Here is a 21,098-nt window from a genome sequence, read left to right as displayed (position 1 = left end):
ACAAAGATGAATTTTTTTTGTTTTCATTTTGTCTTTGAAGTGTGTCTACAGGAAATCTGAAGTAACGGTGAATTTCCCTGGACAGATTTCACATCATTTCTAGTCAGCAGCATCCCGAGGTGAGGCAAAATAGCCAATCGTGTGAGGTTGCTAGAGAAAGATAATAGCTATTTGGCCAATCAGCATCGCTGAATTGGGCAAATTTCACATGTGAAATTTCACATTTTCACATTTTGGATTGCTATGGTGATAAAGTTGAGGATGGTAAGCATGACCGCTTAAACCAAAATTTCCATCTTGAATGACAAGGAGGAGGTGTCCAGAGACCAGGATGGATGTTTCGTCACGTGAATTTTATGTGCTGAACGCGTTGTTGATGCAGAGTAGAGTGAATGTGGGCTGATTCTTCCTGAAGTAAATCACCAGCTCTTTAGCTTTATCCACCCTCGGGACCAAGTTGTTGTTGCTACACAACTAAGTCACTTGGATCAACAATCCAAATGGACAACAATTTGTGATTGAAACGTTGTGTGTCTGAGAAGCACTGGAGCACCACAGGGCACTGTCCTCTCACCATTCCTTTCTGCTCTGAACACCTCAGACTTCCAGAGTCCTGTCATCTACAGAGCTACTCGGATGACTCTTCACCTGTTAGAACCGGACAAGAAGCCAAGTACAGAGAGTTGGTGGACCTTTTGTGCATGATGTGGGAACAATCATTTCATCTTAAATGTGAACAAAACAAAGGAGACAAAGCATGTCAAACTTCACCTGAACAACAGACTCGACCAGAAGCCTCTAAGTAATACTGCAGAAGATAATATCTACAGTCTTTGCAAGCAAGTCAGACAGTTTGACTTGCTTGCAAAGCGCCAATACTAGATGCCAAGAAAACGGCACTGTCTTTTGACTATTTTAGTTATTCTCTACCAACAAATAGGTGCATTTTTTGCTAATAATGTGGAGCAACATTCCACAGAAAAATATGCAATTCCGTGAATACTGAATATGCAGGGTTCTACCTTACACATTCTTTTTCGAATCAGTTTTAGAAATCTGTTATAAAACATTTGATAAAAATCTTTCCGACTTAAAAACAGCTGCTTGCTCTGATCATGTCTGAGAAGGTCACTAGGAAAGAGTACAATTACAAATGTTCATTAAACAAGTCAGACTTTTAGAGGCCATGACATTGCATTGAGCAGAGTGGTTTTAGTCTGCTATTCTTGTTGATTACAGTAAACAAGAATGAAAAATATCAAAGTTAAATTATATCAATGTTATTTCAAATAATCTGAAGTCTATTCTAATGTTTTGTGATGTCTTGGGTTTAGTGCTTAACAGACAGCAGAAGTAGCCGGATGCTGGTGGTTTTTTGGGGGTTTTTTTACATGACATTTCTGGACATGTTGTTGTAACCGTGAAAAACAAATTGGTAACAACTGATGTTTTTCAACATTGGCATCCTAAAGAAGCTTGGATCAACCCAGAGAGAGTTATCCTGTCAAAAGACTATAAGAGGACCAGGAACAACAAGCTAAAACTATTTATTTATTTCAATAAATGGAATAAAGAAATAGTTCCTTTATTTCTATTTCTGCAGTAGGCTGCAGTAATAGATCAGTTTTTCAGTGGGCTATGCTGCATCAGCTATTCCACTAGGCACACGTAGTCAACAGGTTCACAGCTAAACGAAGAAGAATCTGACATATACTGTCAGATGTTTTTTTGTAGTTGTTTGCTGATCTCTGATTCAGCCGCAAAAGACCAGCCTGTTAATTGGCGTCACATTAGGAAATGATTTTCACGGTGTGCTGAAGCAGCGAGCAAGGTGTCAACGCTCTGTGTAATCAGAGCACATTGTGCGGGTTGGTAAGCCGGCTCACAGACACACTTCGTTAATACAGACACTTCAACGGAGCTGAAAAAGGGGTTCGTTATTTTTCATGACTAAGAGCCAATATTACACTTATAAATTCCAGCATATAAGCATATAAGCCATAAAACGTTAACCGCATAATGCCAGCCTCGGGCTGCACAACGCTCAGAGAAACTGGATTGTTTTCTCCCTGTAAGTAAGGCGTACAGTTTTCTAAAGCTTCGCCTGAACTAAGTGCAATATCTGTAAAACAATCTGTTTTGGAAAGACACTGATTGATTATTGGGCTCTGGAGTAGTTTTACTGCAAGTAGTTTTTACTTTTACTTGAGTAATATTGTGAACTATTGCTACTCTTACTTGAGTAGATTGATTTTGTATTGAAAGAAATGGACTTCGGAGATTGGAAACATTCAATTCTTAGATTTCTGCTACATATGAGTGAATATTTATGCTAATCTCTGCATAATTACTCAGCGTTTACACCACTGCTTACATCAGTATTACTTATTTTGTACTAATAAACGTTACTTTATTTGAAAGGTAATGTAAATGCTTGTTTATGTAAATATATTGAACTAAAAGCCTGTTTACTACGCTTTCCTTCCCCAAAAATAAGCCAGTAGAGATGCACCTAAAAATATTATGGTAAATTATCATATTTACTGTATGTTTCAATAAATACACACAGAAACTGATATCCCGGATTGGTTCCTCTTCAGATTGAGAGCAGACGGCCTCTGGATGCCAATCAAAAAGCTTCAATCAAATCCAGTGTGGGATTTCAAAATGAAAGCTTTCAACAGGCTTCAAGATCCAACATAAGGCCTGTATTCGCAATATCAGCAAACGTAAACCGTTTCTTTTGTCTTTTCTTTTTTTTTTTTTTAGAACATTACGGTATCACCTATAACTTCCACTGGTTCCTCTTCAGAGTAGGAGTACAAACCCCAATTACTCTTGAAACATTTCCCTCATGTCTGATGTGGGACATAAAAGTTAAAGCTTTGTGATAAGTGGAGCATCTTTAAGAGTTGGGCTCAAAACTTTTGTACATTCTATAGGTAAATTAACACAAAAAAGACATTTTTACGTTGCCCAACATGGTTTTTCTGACAGAAGGTACAACTGCAGTGGCAATAAATACCACAATTTTTAATAATAAAAAACTTAAGTTGTTGAAAGGCCCATTTCCAGACCCTGGCTACATTAATCTGTTACTGTGATGAGTGATAATATACCATTTTGGGAATTTTAGTGCACGTTTCCAAAAATCCTCTCTTAAAATTTATTGTTGTTGATTATAAATCCGAATTCTCATTATAGCAAACATTATTTGGTCGATTATTGCTAATACAAAATGTTTGCCAGCTATTCTAACGAGTGGTTGATCGCTTAATCTTCTGTTGGAAGTGACCTGTCTGACTCCCGGTGAGAATCCAACTTCTTTTTTTAGGAAGAAAATAATATTAAATCTAATTCTGCCAAGGGCGTTCATGACATACAAATATATTTTAAAACTTTATTTCAAACTATATATGACGGATGAATGAGAGAACTATGTGATGTTGGCGTTATGAACTTGCTGAAGTTCAGCGGGTTTATAGGGTGAAAGCTGAATATGAAGCCATCACTTCGACGAGGCCAGACAGAATTTTTAATTATTATTATAGAGGATGAACAGGCTGAACCGGAGGCAGGTGTTGCAGTGTGTTAATATGTTAAATTACAAATCTGAAACTAACCTTCATTTTAAAGCACCATTTGAGTTTTTCACCAGAACATTATATTGGGAAGAGATGAATACAGTTAGCCACTTAACCTGCCAGTGATCATAATGTTGTGCATGCCCATGTGTGTGCGTGGGTGTGGGCGTGTGTGCAGGTGTGTGTGTGTGTGTGTTAGGGGCATGCTAGTCCTTGTTTGCACTTGTTGCAAGCAGCAGTTCAATAGTATATGCATAATTCATGAGAACAGCATGTCGGTCGCTAATAATGATGAAAGCCTTTTTAGTTGGCCTGTTGTGTTCGTATGCAAACACACTCCCACACAGCGACAGACACACACACACTCGCGGCACACATGAACGGGCACCGTATGGTTTTCATGAATGCTGATTCTTACACATATTCGCTCACACAATGCAGCGGGAGCAAGTGCTCTGCGATCACAGCCGGGGTGAGTCGGTGTGCCAGTCGGACCTATTCAGAGTCTAATTTGTGAGAAACGTCCGTCTTTGCAGCGTCACGAAGCTTTCATCGAGAGAGGCATTTTGAAAAACCTCGATCGCCTCTGATGTAACTTTTTTGTGACGTCCAGCTTGTCCTACGATTCTGCTGCTGCCGGAGAAACAAAGAGTAATTTAATGCACGACTATAAAGACGCATCTGCTGGTGTGGCATACAACAGAGTTCCTTTATCTGAGTTTTGTTACCTTAACATCATTAAGGTTGAAATTGTCACTTTTAAGAAAACTGCAAAAAAAACAATTTTACAGACAATTAAGATGGATAAAAAGTTTCTTTAATGTGATCCAAAAACGTTGCAATGACACATCAGATAAAACTTGAAACACGTGGCACTATAGGTTGGAGATCAACTAATATTTCACTTCTAGACCAAACACACCAAATGTGAACATTTGTCTTTTTCTGAAAGTACATAGTGAACCGTTTCAAATCACAGGTTTCCTTCTGTTTATATTTAAAAAAACGAGGACCGTGTCTGCTCTTCATATCTGACTTTGAAAAGCATGGCTGAATCTGGTGAGCAGAGGAATTAAGAGGCAGGCAGATTTAAAAGATTTCCGGATTAATCCCATCTCTGTCACTGTTAGATGAGTAAACTCTATCTAGATCTCAAGCTCTACTCCGGGTTGATTACATCGGTTAGGATCCTGAGATGTTTTCAGGTTTGTTTGGTCTGGATTCTTTTTATTAGATCAGTCTTGTCTCGAATCCAACAAATCAACCCTAAATCATACAAAGAATAAAACAGGCATAAGAAACAGTAAAATAATGACAAAAATAGTGTTTTCAGTTGCTTTGTTTTTTTTTTCAGAAACCTCCGGAGAGTGAGGAAAGCAAAGCTGCAGGAGAAAACTGTTCCACAGCTTTGGGGCCTCTGACTGAAACCTTTGAATCAGCTGAACACTAGCTTAACCCTGGCCAACTCATGTAAAGTTACCCATGTTTTTGAAGTAGAAGTAATATAATACGATGCTTGCAAATATGAGAACTTCAGACTATTTGTGTGGAATCTTATTCATGGCAAAGTACTGCCTGGAAATGTCTTCACTTCACAACAAGATTAGCAGAACAACAGAAATGTAGCATCATGAAATGGAGGAAATAGAGGATTTCATGATTCAGTGAACTGTCCTTTGATGATCATCCAATGAATGGATAGACATTTTACTTTTTATGACCTCTGTACCCCCTGAAGAAAGACACCCAAGACCGCCAAATAGGCAAAATGGCGGAAAAGTCTGGGTTTGTCTGGGCTTTCACAGTGGCTGAGAAGCCTTAGCGTTTCTGGACAGAACAGTCGAAACGTTAAATTGGGTTCATGTTCATTACTTCATTCCTAATTTTTTTTTGGGTCATGATTTGCTTTGTTCTTTTTGAAACGTGAAATGCTTTCTGCGTCCCTCAGATCAGCAAGCTGCAGCTTCAGACCGTCAAAGATCGCTTTCAGGCATTCCTCGGTGGAGACACTCAGATTGTGGCTGATGAGGCTTTCATCAACGCTGTTCAGAGCTACTATGAGGTGAGTTTTTACAGCAAGCTGGCTTTCTCATCCCTCAAATTTAACATGGTTATGTTTCAGATTGGATACCACATTTGTAAGCTGCACAGATATGAACACAGAAACACACAAACATCATTCCCCATCATTCAAAAGAAGAAACTAAGGTTAAAAAAGAGGGTTGACGTGCAATAGCCAGTGACGCTAACATTACGTTAGTTTTATGAGACGCTAACATTACGTTAGTTTTATGAGACGCTAACATTACGTTAGTTTTATGAGACGCTAACATTGTTAGTTTTATGAGACGCTAACATTACGTTAGCGTCTCATAAAACAAGAAGAACATAATAACGAAGCGACATTTTGTTTTTCCAACTGGATTCCAGATCTTCCTGAAAAGTGACCGCGTGTCCCGGATGGTGCAGAGCGGCGGTTTTTCGGCTAGCGACTCTCGCGAGGTTTTTAAGAAGCACATCGAAAAGCGCGTGCGCAGTCTGCCCGAGATCGACGGCCTGAGCAAAGAGACGGTGCTGAGCTCGTGGATAGCCAAGTTCGACACCATCTACCGAGGGGAAGAAGACCCCCGGAAGCACCAGCAGAGGATGACTGCCAGCGCTGCCTCCGAGCTCATCCTCAGCAAGGACCAGCTGTACGAAATGTTCCAGCAGATCCTGGGGATCAAGAAGTTTGAGCACCAGCTGCTCTACAATGCCTGTCAGGTTAGTGCGTTTGTTTCTCACCCTTTCTACTGGTCCGTGTAAAAAAGAAAAAGAAAGGGGAAAATTTGTTCCATATCACTGTCATATCCATTCTCCAAAAGAAGAAAAAGTAACTACTGGTGTAATTGCCTATTTATAAAATCAGTGCTATTTATTGTAGGTGTATTATCCCCCCCCCCCCCCCCCCCCCCCCCCCCCAAAAAAAAATATTACAACATAAAAAATTTGACCTCACAGATTATTGTTCTCTGAGAGGTTCATCTTAGTCCATGCTTAAGTACAACATCCTGCCAAACATTTTGGCTCACATTCAAGATGCTGACTCGAATTGCATCTAAAAGTCTGAAGTAAAAGACTCGAGACTTGACTTGAACTCTTAACAATTTTTATTTTGTGCAATGAAGAGTGAAATGAAGCCTGTGTGTGAGTTACAAACTGCAGCTGTGAAAGGATTGACTTGATTACCAGTGTATCTTTTTAAGAAAAGAAAATGAGAAAAATAGAAGCGCACATTGACTCGGATAGATAAGTGGAATCTGGTTACTTGTTTGGAAAAGTAATGCGTTAGATTTACTCTTTACTGAAGAAAGTGGTCATGTTAGAGTAATGCGTTACTAAGTAGGTATTAGATAAATTAGTTAATGTTTCTAAGTAACGCATTGTCGGTATCACTGTCCAACACACAAATGAGAATAAATGTACTAAGGATTAGCAAATGAACAATAAAAAGAAAACACAAACCACTAACTCTTAACCCCTGACCTCAAAAGCTAACCGTAACAAATTCTACAAAGGTCAGAATTGAAGTCTACTGGATATACTGGTGTCAAACGTCTTCAGGAAAATGATTAAATAAAAAAATGACTCTAGAGGCTTATAACTCAAATTTTGTGAACGACTTAAAGTCTTAAATCTTACCTTGAACGTTACCTGAACTCAGAAGCTCGACATCTGAAGAAGCAGTGCTGAGAGGTGCGTAGCGTATCATTATTATGTGGCGCATGATTTGCATGTCTGCGGCTTCCAGCAGTTGCACTTGCATAAGGAATCAAATTATAAACTAAACTTTGTGAGAGAGAGCAAATTTCACGTCAATTCCTGGCCGTTTCCATCTGAAATGTGTAACGTGTAACCGACATGTTGAAGGTTTTGACGAAGCCAACGTTTTTTTACAATTCAAAAAGCTCGACTGGCTCAAAGCAGGCAACACGTGTTTAGGTCATGTTCTCCAGTTATTTCTAATGTAATTTCACCAACTCAAGACATAAGAAACTGCTGTCTGAAGAAACGCACCGCTCCCGACCAAAAACAAACAATCAGAGCCAGGCCGTCAGTCAACTTTGTAAATGCGTTGGTAGGCGTGCCAATGGCGGAGAAACAACTTACCGGTTTAGGAAAACTGTTTGTCTTCCGTCATCTGTTGTCATGCTAACTAGCTTTAGCATTCATGACAGGTTCTGGTGACGGGGAGACGCTGGAGCAGAGAGCTTGGGAGGGAGGGTGAATTGGGACTGAGTGGCTCACGCATGGACGTGATGGACAGCATTAAGACCCGCCCCTTTTCTCTCATTGGTTGTTTCTAGGTAGCATTGGGAACACTGGGAGAAGGCACAGGAGCTAGATTTATTTTCACAAATTATCTGTCTCAAGCTACAGTATACTGTCATGACGTAGTGACAGTTTCAATGAATATGTAAACGTTGGGGACGTTGACAGCTGAATGTGTTTAAACTTTTTTCTGTAACTAATATCTTAAAAATTGCCAAGATCAGCACCTGATGTCTGTCTGTTAAACAGCTTGACACAAATGAGAGGGATAAAACATTTTTCCTTTTTAAAAAAAATTACTATTATTATTCTTTTTTATTATTATTATTAGCAAGTGTGACTCAATTGAAGTAAGCATCCGTTTTCAACATCCCGTCTTGTTTGCCGAGGGGCCGTTCCGTTTTGGGTCCCGGCACAAAATAACAGGGTGGATGATGAGTCGGCTGTCCTGTTTAAGCTGGGGTGGTGATTTCCAGAGGGCTGGCAGGAAGGAAACTGCAGCAATTATAGGAAACAATAAAGGTCCAAGTACATTAATGAGATGTTTGCTTTCCAGTCATTAGTGCACATGGGGGGAAAAAAAAAGGACTGGCATTTAAGGTCCAAGAACTTGATTCTGCCTATTAATATCAAGCAATATATAAAATGAATGGCTTCTTAAAAGAAGAATTTTGCCGCAAATAGAGACTGAAACTCTTCTGGGTTAAAGAAATGACCTTAATATAATGTTGAGATGCTTCCTCACAGCTTTTTGAAAATCCAAATAGCTTATATAGCTGATAATGCTTAGTTTAGCTGCTCTACTTATGGATTCCCATTTGTAAGACCTGGTTTAAACTCCAAATCTGATTTGATTGACTTGTACATTCTGATGAGTCGGCTGTCCTGTTTAAGCTACAAAAAAAAAAAAAAGATTTTAGAAATGATTCCACTAAGCAATAATAAAAAAAAATCCTTTGCCGTAAAAGCTTATGGTCACTCTTTGTACGTTGGTGACATGCATTCTGCTAAATCTGTGCAGCTGGATATATGACCGTGGCTGCAGCGTGTTCAGAGCTCAGGCAGGTAGAAGCCGAGGGGATGGTATTGGTGTCCCTCTGTCAGCTTCCAAATGTGATTTGGTGTGGATGTGTTTGAAGAAGAGCCAGTTAAGCTTTCTCCCCTCCAAGGCCTTCCCCAGCATGTCCCTGCTCTCATTAGAGGAGTGATTGCTGTCTTGCCTCTGTACAATACGCCAGATGGTGAATGTCTTCATAGTCGAGCCCCAGAGGGAGGAAAATCTGCTAAGGTGTCTACGCTGGCTTTTCCCCGTTTCCTCTTTATCGCTGAACAGAACAACGTTGCACAGCAGGATCTGTTTTACGCAGACTATTCCATCAACTGCAGCTAGTATCAGAGGGAATGTTTTACTGTTCCAGTGTTTTGCACATTCGCTCTTAACGACTTCTGATTTTACATCAGACCCGGTCCAAACTGAATAAATACACGTTCCCTGTTTACCACCTGGATGTTCCTAAAGTAATCTGAGCTCCAACAGCTAATGATTTGTCTGTTCATCTCTCTTTTGTGAAATAAAGATTTTATGCTAGAGGTTATGATTGGTGTTACGCATTACATGGTGTTTCAGTATCATTGTATAGCATTTCGCCACCTTCCTAAAATAATGGATTAAGTTATTTTTTGCCAAAAGTGATTTTGGGGGAAGGAAAAAAAAATCACCACCTCTTTATTTCTAAACGATGTTGTAGGCAAAAAACACTTTTGTCAAAAATTGACATAGATCATTATTTTAGGAGTGTGACAATTTGCCTTTGATTGGAATTTGGCAATTTATTTACATCCAGTCCAAGCAAAATATTAATATTGGGTGCAATACCAATATTGGACTGGGCCCATCTCTTTAAAAACAACACTGTTTGTTAACTGGTGCTGTTATTCGAGTGTTTTCACTGTGTTTCATTATTGATTATCCAGAGTCACATTAAAAGGCTTAATGACGAGGGACATTACAACGTGTTCCAAATTATTATGCAAATTGGATTAAAGTGTCATAAAGATAAAATTTTTTGTTGTGCTATTAAATTTATAGATTTTATTGTGTGTCAGGGCTCTTTGAATCACTCTAATTAATTTCAGAGAGCTGGTTGATTAGTTTGTCTGGTGAGCTCAATTAAAGGAAATCTACTGAAGAAGGATGTTCCACATTATTAATCAGGCCACAGGTTTTATGCAATATGGGAAAGAGAAAGGATCTCTGCTGAAAATCATCAGATAGTGTAGTGCCATATGACGCGGTATGAAAACATTAGATATTTAACAAAAACTGAAGCGTTGTCATCGTACTGTGAAGAGATTTGTGGCTGATTCAGAACAAAGATGGTTTTTACAGATAAAAACATAATGAGGAAAGTTTCTCTTAGACAAATTCATTGGATTAAGAGAGCAGCTGTTGAAATGCCCTTACAAAGCAGCAAACAGTTATTTGAAGCTGCTGGAGCCTGTGGAACCTCAAGGTGGAGGATCCTCCAGAGGCTTGCAGTGCATGAAGCTACTATTCGGCCCCTAACCAGAGCTCACAAGCAGAAACGGTGGCAGTGGGCCCAGCTGTACATGAAGATTAATTTTCAAACAGACTTGTTCACTGATGACTGCTGTGCAACCCTGGATGGTCCAGATGGACGCAGTAGTGGATTGATGGTGGACGGCCACCACATCCCAACATGGCTGTGACGTCAGCAAGGAGGTGGTGGAGTCATGCTGTGGGCTTAAATCATGGGGAGAGAATCATTGGTCGGCCCCTTCAGAGTGAAAATGACCTCAGCCAAGTATATGGACTTTCTGACTGGTCACTTTCTTTCATGGTTTAAACAGAAGAGCCGAACCTTCAGTAGCAAAATCATCTTCATCATGACAATGAATGCTGTAAGGAATACCACTGTGTCATTGGCTGCTATGGGCATAAAAGGGGAGAAACTCATGGTGTGGTCGCCATCCTCCTCTGACCTCTGACCTCAACCCTATTGAGAACCTTTGGAGTTTTGTCAAGCAGAAGATCTGAGGGTGGAATGCAGTTCATATCAAACCAGCAGCTCTGGGAAGGTTTTCTGACATCCTGCAAAGAAATTCAAGCAGAAACTTTCCACAAACTCACAAGTTCAATGGATGTAAGAATTGTGCAGGTGATATCAAAGAAGGTCCTATGTTAACATGTAACTTGGTCTATTAAGATGTTTTTGATTGAAGTAGCTTTTGATTTTAGTACATGTGACCACTTAATGCTGCACATTCAAAGAATGAATGTTTGCAGTTCTTTATAATCCATAAAATGTTTAGAAAATCTGCTGTGCATAATAATTTGGAACAGTGCATTTTGAGTTTTTTATTTTTGAAAAAAAAAATACTGTTCTCAAGGGGAGCTTAGGGTTAGTTAGGGTTCAGTAAAATTTGATTTACACTGTAATAGTTCATGACTTTAAAATTATTCTGACCATCATTTGCACTGACCATTTAAGAAAGTCTGAGAAAATATCACTTGCATAATAATTTGGAACACAGTATAGTGTTAAACTTGCATGCAGTTTTTTTGTTAATATGAATGTCTTTTTTAACTTGGTTAATAAAATCACCATTGTCTTTTGACAAGACTGCTCTCTCTTAATGATTTTGCATTCAATAAATGCTTTTAAGTGTATTGAAGATTTGAACTGGCCTAATGGCAAAATGCATCTGACAAAAAGAAAACAACAACCTCACTGTTCTCTCAGTGCATGTTAACTATGTTATTCTATAATTTAATTTGTATCTCACCTTTTGTTATCGTTGTTTACGAAGATGAGGCTTATGGAAAGATACATGCAGTGTCCAATGGCCAACCCTGCTGCTTTTTCAAACAGAGATTTCAGTGTTTATAATCACAGTTATCTCAGGTATTCTCTGGTCTTCTGTATCAGTGGTAATGCCAACATGGCTGCACAATGCATTCACTTGTATGGCATGAAACAATACATTTGTCACAATTGACTGGGAATGTTGCTGACACACTGCTATCCACCAGGGACCTCACGTGAATCAAGCGTACACACAAAAATTGCCGCAGTGCAACATTTCACGCACATGTCGGCATGTACAAAATGAAACGTGATTATATGAAAACCTGTTACCTGCTGTGAAAGTGCGCCAGCCATAAAAACCTTTTTAGTGGACAATAAACTACAAAACATCAAAACTCTCCTAAATGCAATGAAATCTGACTTAGTGTTATTTAACCCAGGGAGCATCGATATCAATGTTTTTAAAAAATCTTTTCTTGTTTAAACTAAACAATAAACCTGAATCACATTTATCCACATATGCACACATCACGCACACACATGTTAACGCACACACAAAATAAGAAAATAAAATGGTGCATCGGATGTAAATGGTAAATTTCCTAAGATTTTGACGCACAGATGTAATGCGGATCGGTCTGTGCACAGAAAAGGCATGCAGATATATGGGCCACTTTTGCTCTCACAGAAAAAGGAAACGGGTTTGGATCAGTCGTCCTTTTCTCCGAACTGTTTAGATTTGGGGATTCGTAAGGTGGACGAGACAATCACACATGTTCATAAGTATCTGACACGGTAGATCACGTCTTCTTGATGAATCGACTTTAATAGATTAGTTTATCTGTAAAGACTGAACTAGTTCTCCAATCGTTTATCTGGTGGAACTCAGTGTGTTAAAGCTTCTGGGTCTTGTTTCTCCCTTCTTCCTGTTTCAAAGGGAGTGCCTCAAGGCTCCTTATTAAGGCAGTGGAATTCAGTAAGGGATCATCTCCAAGTAACTTTTTGTAAAAGTTTTCTTAATTCAGTCCAACAACCACAGCCACTGTTATTGTAGATTGATTGCCACAGATGTCTTTTTGATCAACCCCTTCACCAAGCTTGTTGATAGTGAAATCCACCCAACGTAGCATGACTGCTATCTACAGGACTGTAAGCTTTCACTAATTCAACTACAGACTCCACCCTTCAGTCAGCGCTTCACTCCTGTCATTACTGTTTATCCAAGTGATGCGATACTGTCATTTGTTTAGACGGCGACCGAAACTTTTATCTATTTTTCATGTTTTCCTTTGTCGGCGGTGAACGTGATAATGCAGACCATGCACTGTCCAGAACATGCAGTCGCCACTGCTCTGACTATGTGCATATTTGTTCTGATAACACATGAAAAGACCAAATAAGCTCTGACTGTACTTCATTAAAGAACAGATGGCGTCCCGGTCAAACAGAGACCTTGAACAGTTTGAAGTCAGTCTTTTCTGCTTCCATTCATCTATGCCCGTATGGATGTACGTGAAAGGAAAACGTTTGGTTTCTAATGATTCTAGTGCATCGAGTCATGTCTGAAATGTAGCTTCTTGTGGAGGCTACACGTACGTGCACAACTAAAAGAGATTCACAACTTGAAAACTGCTTTACCTACTCCCCACACTTGTTACCATGGCAACTGTATCCAAAGGCTAGTGTATCCTTTTAGTTGGCTAATGGATGAAGTAATAGATTATGTTTTTAAGAAACCCCCATCATTTTCAGTGTAGCCTGGTAATAAGCGACGTTTGCTGTTGTTGAGTGTAAGTTACTTTTAGTACAGTATGATTAAAATAGTGTTTTCTTTTTTTTTTTTTAATTGTCCATCACCTTCATAGACATGAAGGTGATTTTTAGTGGATGTCTAGACAAACTGCTGCATGTCTGTGTTTTCCCAGCTGGACAATCCTGATGAGCAGGCGGCTCAGATCAGAAGGGAACTGGATGGACGGCTGCAGATGGCGGATCAGATCGCTCGGGTAAAAGGAAAAGACGGATGAGGGTTATTAAGGAAGATTAACCTGTAAAATGATAAGAGGCAACTGCAGGAGTGAACCTTAGTTTTACATGTATGATAAAGTTATTGGAATTCGTTTGTATGCTTAAACGTAATTTGCATTTGAAAAGACTTTCTCCTGTTACATAATGTAGCAGTGTAAACACTTAATAAAATCAGCTAATTTGATTTATTATTACTCAAAGACATTAATTTAATGCACTTTGTGTAAAAAAAAAATTCAAAATATTTTACGGAGATGTTTTTAAAAGGGAACTATTATGTCAGATTCACTTTGTTTTTAGTTTTACATCATGTCTCGGTGTTATTCCCTCTTCAAAAACCCACCTGGAGTATTAGCTTGATTCCTTAATAGGTGTTTTAGAAATCCTTTAATTTCCATGACAACCATTCAACTGTGCAAAACACCTGAGTGGACCATCAAGGACCAAGCCCCTCCTCAGAGCTGGAGTTTCCAAGCTCCCAAGCTTCAGCCTCACAGAGCTCCCTTCCCTCCTGACTCCACCTCTCAGCTCCTTCAGACTAGCTAACAGTAATAAGCAAACACCTGGCGGAAATGGGCGTCTCCTGAGCTCATTGTATGAGTTAATTCTCAGTATAGCGCTGGCAAAAAAGTTTTGTTAAAGGGTTAATAGAGAAGCGATGTTGTGATCACTTCCTGAGGGCGGAGTTTCAGAATGAGCAGGAGTTTTTAAAGAGACAGAAACCCAAATGTCAACTGTCTTTTGAGTCATACTTAAAATATAGCATTTTTAGAACAACTGAAGGTAACATAGTTACTTGATTGTGTTGCAAAATGATACTATGTGACTGGAAAACACATAATACTGCCCCTTTAAAAACTGACATGTAATACAAAGCCAATATTGACAGAACAAGATGGACATAGAGACAGGAAGGTCCCTGAAAGAAATGCAGACTTGGATCATTTTACAAGAATCGATACAGGATGCAACTTGATGATTAAGTTCACAATCTCCTGTTTTGCTAAGCTCGGAGGAAGGTTTCCCAGGTTAATTTCCAGAGAGATGGAGGCCATGTTCATCGAGGAGCTGCGCTCGTCTGTCAACCTGCTGATGGCAAACCTGGAGAGCATGCCGGTCTCCAAGGGCGGCGAGTTCAAGCTGCAGAAGCTGAAACGAGGACACAACACCTCCATTATGGACATGGGTCAGGAGGATGAAAATCTGCTGTCCAAGTCAGACGTGGTCCTCTCATTCACTCTGGAGGTAAAGCATCTACAGCAGAAAACTGTTACGTTCAGGCTGGGCAAAATGAAAACAAAAACCACCAAACTCTACAAACCAACTTGCACATGATCCACGGACCAAACGTGTTGTACAACAATTGGCTACGAATGACTGTTTATAATTGATTATATTAATGAAAATTAAACTGAAAGTCTAGCAGTACTCGATTATCAGAATAACCAAACGGCATTTCTTTGTCAATGACTGATTTATGAATACTTGGCTGGCAGAGGCACAGAGATTTTGTGGATCAGGCGCTCAAGTGGATAAAAGGGCACCTTGTGGGGAACATGTGGTTGCCTCTTTAGTGTGAGATTTCTTATAGGCACAGTTTGAATATCATGTTCAAACAGCTACATATGCTGTCTGATGGATATATATATGTATATATCTGTCTATATATATATATATATATATATATATATATATATATATATATATATATATATATATATATATACATACTGTATAATAAGTAAGCATTTTAAAACAACAAATTAAACAAACTTGGAAAAAAAATAGACAAGTTCAGAGATGAGAGACTTGAATTAGGCTGTGTCTTTTTTGCTTAAAGTCTTAAGTGAGCTTAAGAGGAATATAAAAAAAATTAGAGGAGCTTCCTCCTTGGCGCCGTATCTTTAGATATTGTGATGCCCTCACTATGCTCGACCTGTACGTTTTTTTCTCTGTCGTTTTTCTCCACACAGACTTCTTAATTTGTTCATCAAAGCTTTCAGCTTTTAAAATGATCCCTCCACAGAAGCTGCAGGTGTCACTAAACGAGTTGTTTCCATAAACCCGAGCAGCCAGCTTTCTACAGATTAAATTAACTATTTCCAGAAAAAAAAGTTTAGAAATCCTTACATTACTAAGTACTTGTTGAGCGCAGTGCAAGTATATACGCACTCACCAAAATGGAACAGAGGATGCATGAGAAACTAATGTAACTAAGTAATAAAGTAGTGAAGTCTCTATAACTTGTATTTTGTTATGTGGTATAATACTATTTCATCTCTTTGGATGATCGACATTATTTTTCAGGTGGTGATAATGGAGGTTCAGGGTCTGAAGTCTTTGGCTTCAAACAGAATAGTTTACTGCACCATGGAGGTGGAAGGAGGACACAAGCTGCAGACGGACCAAGCTGAAGCCTCCAAACCAATGTATGTGCAATGCACAGCGTGGAGTTAGGCAGCTAAAGACAAAACGACAGTCACAGCTGGAAGGACACGTAATTCGTTAAGATTGCATTCAAAGTCATGATGGATTTGTCAGAGCAGTAAAAACTATAAAACATCCAAGGAAGTAAAAACCTTTGATGAGGGAATAGTATTTCATCACACTAAGAGTGGACAGAATTCAATTATTTTCCACAGTACCCTCATGCATACACTCCCGCATAAGATGTTACCTATCATGGAGGAAAATATAACTAAGACCAAACAGTGGGATTACAGCAAGGAGACAAAGTGTAATGTATAGAATGAGTAGTGTAACAGATCCATTCTATGAAGGGTTGTTAGAATAAGAACGAGGAGAATTTTTTTCATGTATTTATTTGTTTGTTGCAACCCCCTAAAAACAGCAAAAAAATTCTGACTTTATAGAAGAAACTGGCCCATATATTAAAGATTCATTAGGAGGAGTTTATTATGACTAAACTCCTCAAAATCCAGAGAGCTTCTTCACATGAAACCTCATACTATTAAAAATAGATTAATAGAAAACAGCCTAGGGGAGTAAGTTGGCATCACTAACCCTGAGATACACCGTTTACCGCACAGACCTAACTTAATAAATCTGTTTTTGTTCATAGCTGGGGAACCCAAGGTGACTTCACCACCACCCAGCCTCTACCTGCTGTGAAGGTGAAGCTGTTCACTGAGAGCACAGGCGTGCTGGCTTTGGAGGACAAGGAGCTCGGAAGGGTGGGAGAACATTTCAAGCACTGCATTTATTTTTTGTTTTCTCTTACGCAGTGCGTCTGACTCTCAGGCATTTGCTTGTGGCTGTTTCCAGGTTGTGCTTCACCCGACTCCCAACAGTCCCAAACAGTGTGAGCTCCACAAGATGGCAGTGACTAAAGGCTGCCCAGATGAGCTCAAGATAAAACTAGCCATCCGCATGGACAAGCCACAGAACATGAAGCATTGTGGGTAAGTGGCAGTTCTTCATGTTGATGCCCTTCGTCAGTGCAGTCAATTTAAAGCGTTTGTTGTGTATGTCAGATTTCCATCTAAATATACTGCTCAAAAAAATAAAGGGAACACTTTAAGTGTGAAACACCTGTTTAAGGGTTCCCTTTATTTTTTTGAGCAGTATACTTAAAAGAACTGTTCAGTGATTTGAGTTCTGGGCTTTCTGTCCCTTTTATTTGGAAAAGTAGATTTTGGAAACCAGTTCTCATGTCTGCATAAGTTCAGACTTTTCATGCGCTGTTTCACTTATTCATTTATATGATTTATGTCATTCCAGAGTGGTCAGTAGGAGTGTTCAGTATTGTCAAAAAAATATCAGGGTATTTGTTTCCCCTACTTTTGTGTCTGATAATATTTGAACATATTTAGCTCTGAGCTCATATCACAAAAACATCATTTTATTGCAATGAAGGTTATAGTGAAAGATCTTTGATTCATTATTTACCTTTGACATGGATGATAATTAATATCAATTTATTGACAGTCACATAAGAGGTGATATTTATTACATATGTATTTCTTTAACCAATTTAAACAGAATATTGTCTTGAATCAACACACAGTAACCTTCCACAATCCTGCAATGATAAGCAGATTTAGATAAGTGTGAATTATATTTGGACCCCCAAAAATGAGTAAAATCACTCAGATTTTAAATGAAATGTGTTTCTGATAGGAAGTGAGGCAGCCATCTTTCCTAGGATGAACAATGTTAAAGAAGGGAGCAGTTTTGGGGAAAAAAAGTGTTTATTAAAAATTATTCATGCCCTTCTCAATAAATCATAGAAAACCTTACATTGATATAACAATCAAACATTTTTTGTAATTGCTGATCAGCTTCTACTTGTTTCCAAAATATGACGTTTGCTTCCCTCTTGTGGTCACCGATTGCTATGAGGATGATAGTCGGTACATTAAAAAGTGAACGCTTGCAGCTCAGTGTTTTACAACATGGGTAGAATTATATATAGAGAGAGATTTAATGTTTGCCACAGTTGTTATGTAATTACTTTGGGACACTTTTATGATTCTTGTGAGATTTACAGCCATTTTCCAAACTGTTTGTCTGTTTGGAACCAGAACACAAAGATACAGAGCTGTCATGTTTAGTTAGCTCAGTGGCTCCCAAAGTGTGGGGTGTGGGGTGCGCCCCCTGGGGGGGGTGCAGTGCCATTGCGGGGGAGGCTGGAAGCGGTATGGATGAATGAAAAACATAATAAAAAATACAGTTACGCAAAAGTGTTTCACTGTAAAGTGGAGTTTGAAAACAAAAGATGTTTTTTTTTTTGGGGGGGGGGGGTGTATTGTAATCCATAGGGGGACCCAGAAGAAAATCTTTGGGAACCACTGAGTTAGCTCATGTTCAGCCAACTTCCCAGCCTTTCTTCAAACAGATTTATTTTCTTAGTCATTTCTACTTGTTTTGTCGAACAAACAGGAACAGAAGCATCATCTTCTTGGTGGTGCAGATTGCCGTTTCATAATCTGTTTATTTAATCAGTTGGAACCTTTTTCCTTCTTGTTTAGCTGATGGTGGATGTTCTTTGTTTTGGATGTAAACCCAGTTTCATTCGACGGACCTCTCACAGTTTGGTCCCAAATACTGAGTTCTGTTGTTCCACTTTGCTCTAGTCTATATAGCTAATTTTAAAGAATTTTACTTTGAATTTATTGATTTTTTTTGCTGCCTTTTAATCTCTCATACTGATTAGTCTAACATGTTTTTTGAAAAGCTTTCTTCAGAAGGATAATTATTCCTCTCCAATCTAGTTTGGTGGCAGCAGATGTATAATAAATTAACTTGTAGTTTTACTATATATCAAATCTTTTGTAAAAAAATGACAATCTACTGTTAGAAAAATGTGGGGTTTGTAAGAGGCCCTGCATCTCCTTGCAGTGGCAGTATTTTGCCAGAAGAGGTCAGTGTTTGCAGTAGTATTTTCACCTTGGTCCATGTATCATGTGCCATGTTGACAGCAGCGTAAACTAATGCCAAAACAGCATCACAAAAAATCACTGTAAAGCATCCTGTTAAATTCCTTCTTTGTTAAAAAAAAAAAAGCATCATTTTTTTCCCCCACAGGTATCTTTGGGCCATTGGCAAAAATGTGTGGAAAAGATGGAAGAAGAGATTCTTTGTCTTGGTACAGGTAGGCATATTTATTTTTAGAAAACAAAATCTGAAAACAAAAATTATTATTATTGTACTTAAAACGTTTGAAAGAAGATTTTGAAGGCTGCATCTCCAAATCATGAACACTGTCAAGGACTTGATAAAAATTATATTTGATACTGATAAAAACTGACGACATATGAAGATTTCTTCTGCTTGTCGCGGGGGCTGTTGAGGCAATTTGCTGCTTCCTGCTTACGACCGACTAATTAGCCTAGAAGGTTTTGCTCAATTTAAATTGCAACCACACTGTAGTCTGATCATTATTACCCTTTAATCGGCTATGGCGGACAAAGCGTTTGATTAAGAAAAACTGGAAGCGAGTGTTTATTTAAAAAAAAGGTGATGATTTTTCTTTTTTTGTATTGTTTCATAGGTGAAGAAAATAACCAAAATTTGCCCTCTAACAATATCTTTAAAAAAAAAAAAAGAAGAAAAAGAACTAACAAAGAAGCAGGGATGCCTTTGACATGAATGCAAAGGAAATTTTTTGCCAACCACATGTTGTGGCGCGCTGTGAGAAAGAGAGATGCAGCCAGGCTGTCTTCTTTTGGTTGTCAAATGAATGATGGAGAGGTCAAGCAGGCTTTTGTCAGGAGATAGTTGTTGGGGGGAAGGGGTGTGGGAGATGAGGTGGTGGAGGCCATTTCCTGGTGGCTCCGCGTTGGGAGGTGGGCAGCAGGCAGCAGAGAAGGGGGTGGGCGGCGGTAGGCCTGTCTCCTATGCGTTAGGAAGGATATGTCTCAGAGCTACAAGTTGACAGGGGATTGACAAAGTCGAGTGAACACTAGCTGGTCTAACACTTGGAGCTACAAAAGCCTGAGCACCGCCAACTTGAAGCCTCTCACTTGCTCGCAGCTAAATATATAGCAAGTGACAAATACTGGTCAATAGACTGCACACTCATGTGTATGTGTTTGTTTTTATGTCTGTCTTTCGATGTGCATGAAGTTTGAACGGCGACACAAAGAACGCCGCGTGTTTGTCGGGTTGCTGTGTTACAGAGCTAACGACTCAGCGGATATTCGTTTGGCCACCAAAAATTCAGAGCTTTATTGATTGCACAATTTGTTTGATTCAAATGTGTTAAATTATAAAAATCTTTCAACTCTGACAAAGGCAATATTCATCGTTAAAAGGTCATAGGTAATTTTCTGAAATTTTTTTTCTTTTTAGCCATTTCTAACAGTGGTAAGGTTCATGATGTCATCTGTTATTTTATTTTTTACATGTCCAGTGTAAAAATAACAAAAAAACATGGTGAAGCCAAACTGATTTGCTTTCACAAGTAGAGCGTTACGACCTTCGTTACAGTGCTCCTCTTGATATATTTACAAAGATTATATTAAAAATTGCATTGGGTTTATTTCAAATGAAATGGACAAGGAGACAGGAAAGAAAAGGGGTGAAAAATAAAATGGAGAAAATGTTTTAATGAAAAAAAAGAGATAAGAGCAGAATAGAGAAAAGAAAGAAGGATATAAAGAATAGAAAGTAACACCGTAGAAGTCTTCTTCTACAGCTGTAAAAAGAGAGGGATGAAAACAGAGAACTGAGAAACCATATATGCAAATTTAACAATACCAAAACACCATCACTGAAACTGATGTACATAGAAACTTAGTACATAGAATTAGTACATAGTACTAATTCATACAAGATGTATTTAGAGGCAAACACTGCCCAACAAAGTGTCTCTGTAAACCTT

General features: G+C 38.8%; 1 protein-coding gene across 4 annotated transcripts in view; it reads left to right on the top strand.

The window, feature by feature from the left end:
- The window catches only part of cadpsa (Ca2+-dependent activator protein for secretion a), a 104,407-nt gene that overhangs the window by 2,268 nt on the left and 81,041 nt on the right, over positions 1-21,098 (top strand). For all 4 annotated transcript variants that reach the window (XM_028002990.1, XM_028002987.1, XM_028002991.1 and 1 more), the window contains exons 2-9: positions 5,533-5,646; positions 6,015-6,347; positions 13,651-13,731; positions 14,762-14,998; positions 16,061-16,182; positions 16,836-16,947; positions 17,039-17,175; positions 19,301-19,367. In XM_028002990.1, coding sequence (XP_027858791.1) covers positions 5,533-5,646; positions 6,015-6,347; positions 13,651-13,731; positions 14,762-14,998; positions 16,061-16,182; positions 16,836-16,947; positions 17,039-17,175; positions 19,301-19,367 — 1,203 coding nt within the window. The remainder of the gene's footprint in view (positions 1-5,532; positions 5,647-6,014; positions 6,348-13,650; positions 13,732-14,761; positions 14,999-16,060; positions 16,183-16,835; positions 16,948-17,038; positions 17,176-19,300; positions 19,368-21,098) is intronic.

Source organism: Xiphophorus couchianus, chromosome 20, assembly GCF_001444195.1.
Source record: "Xiphophorus couchianus chromosome 20, X_couchianus-1.0, whole genome shotgun sequence".
Classification (NCBI taxonomy): Eukaryota; Metazoa; Chordata; class Actinopteri; order Cyprinodontiformes; family Poeciliidae; genus Xiphophorus; species Xiphophorus couchianus.
Note: the sequence above shows the minus strand (reverse complement) of the source record. Positions and strands in the feature narration are given on the sequence as shown.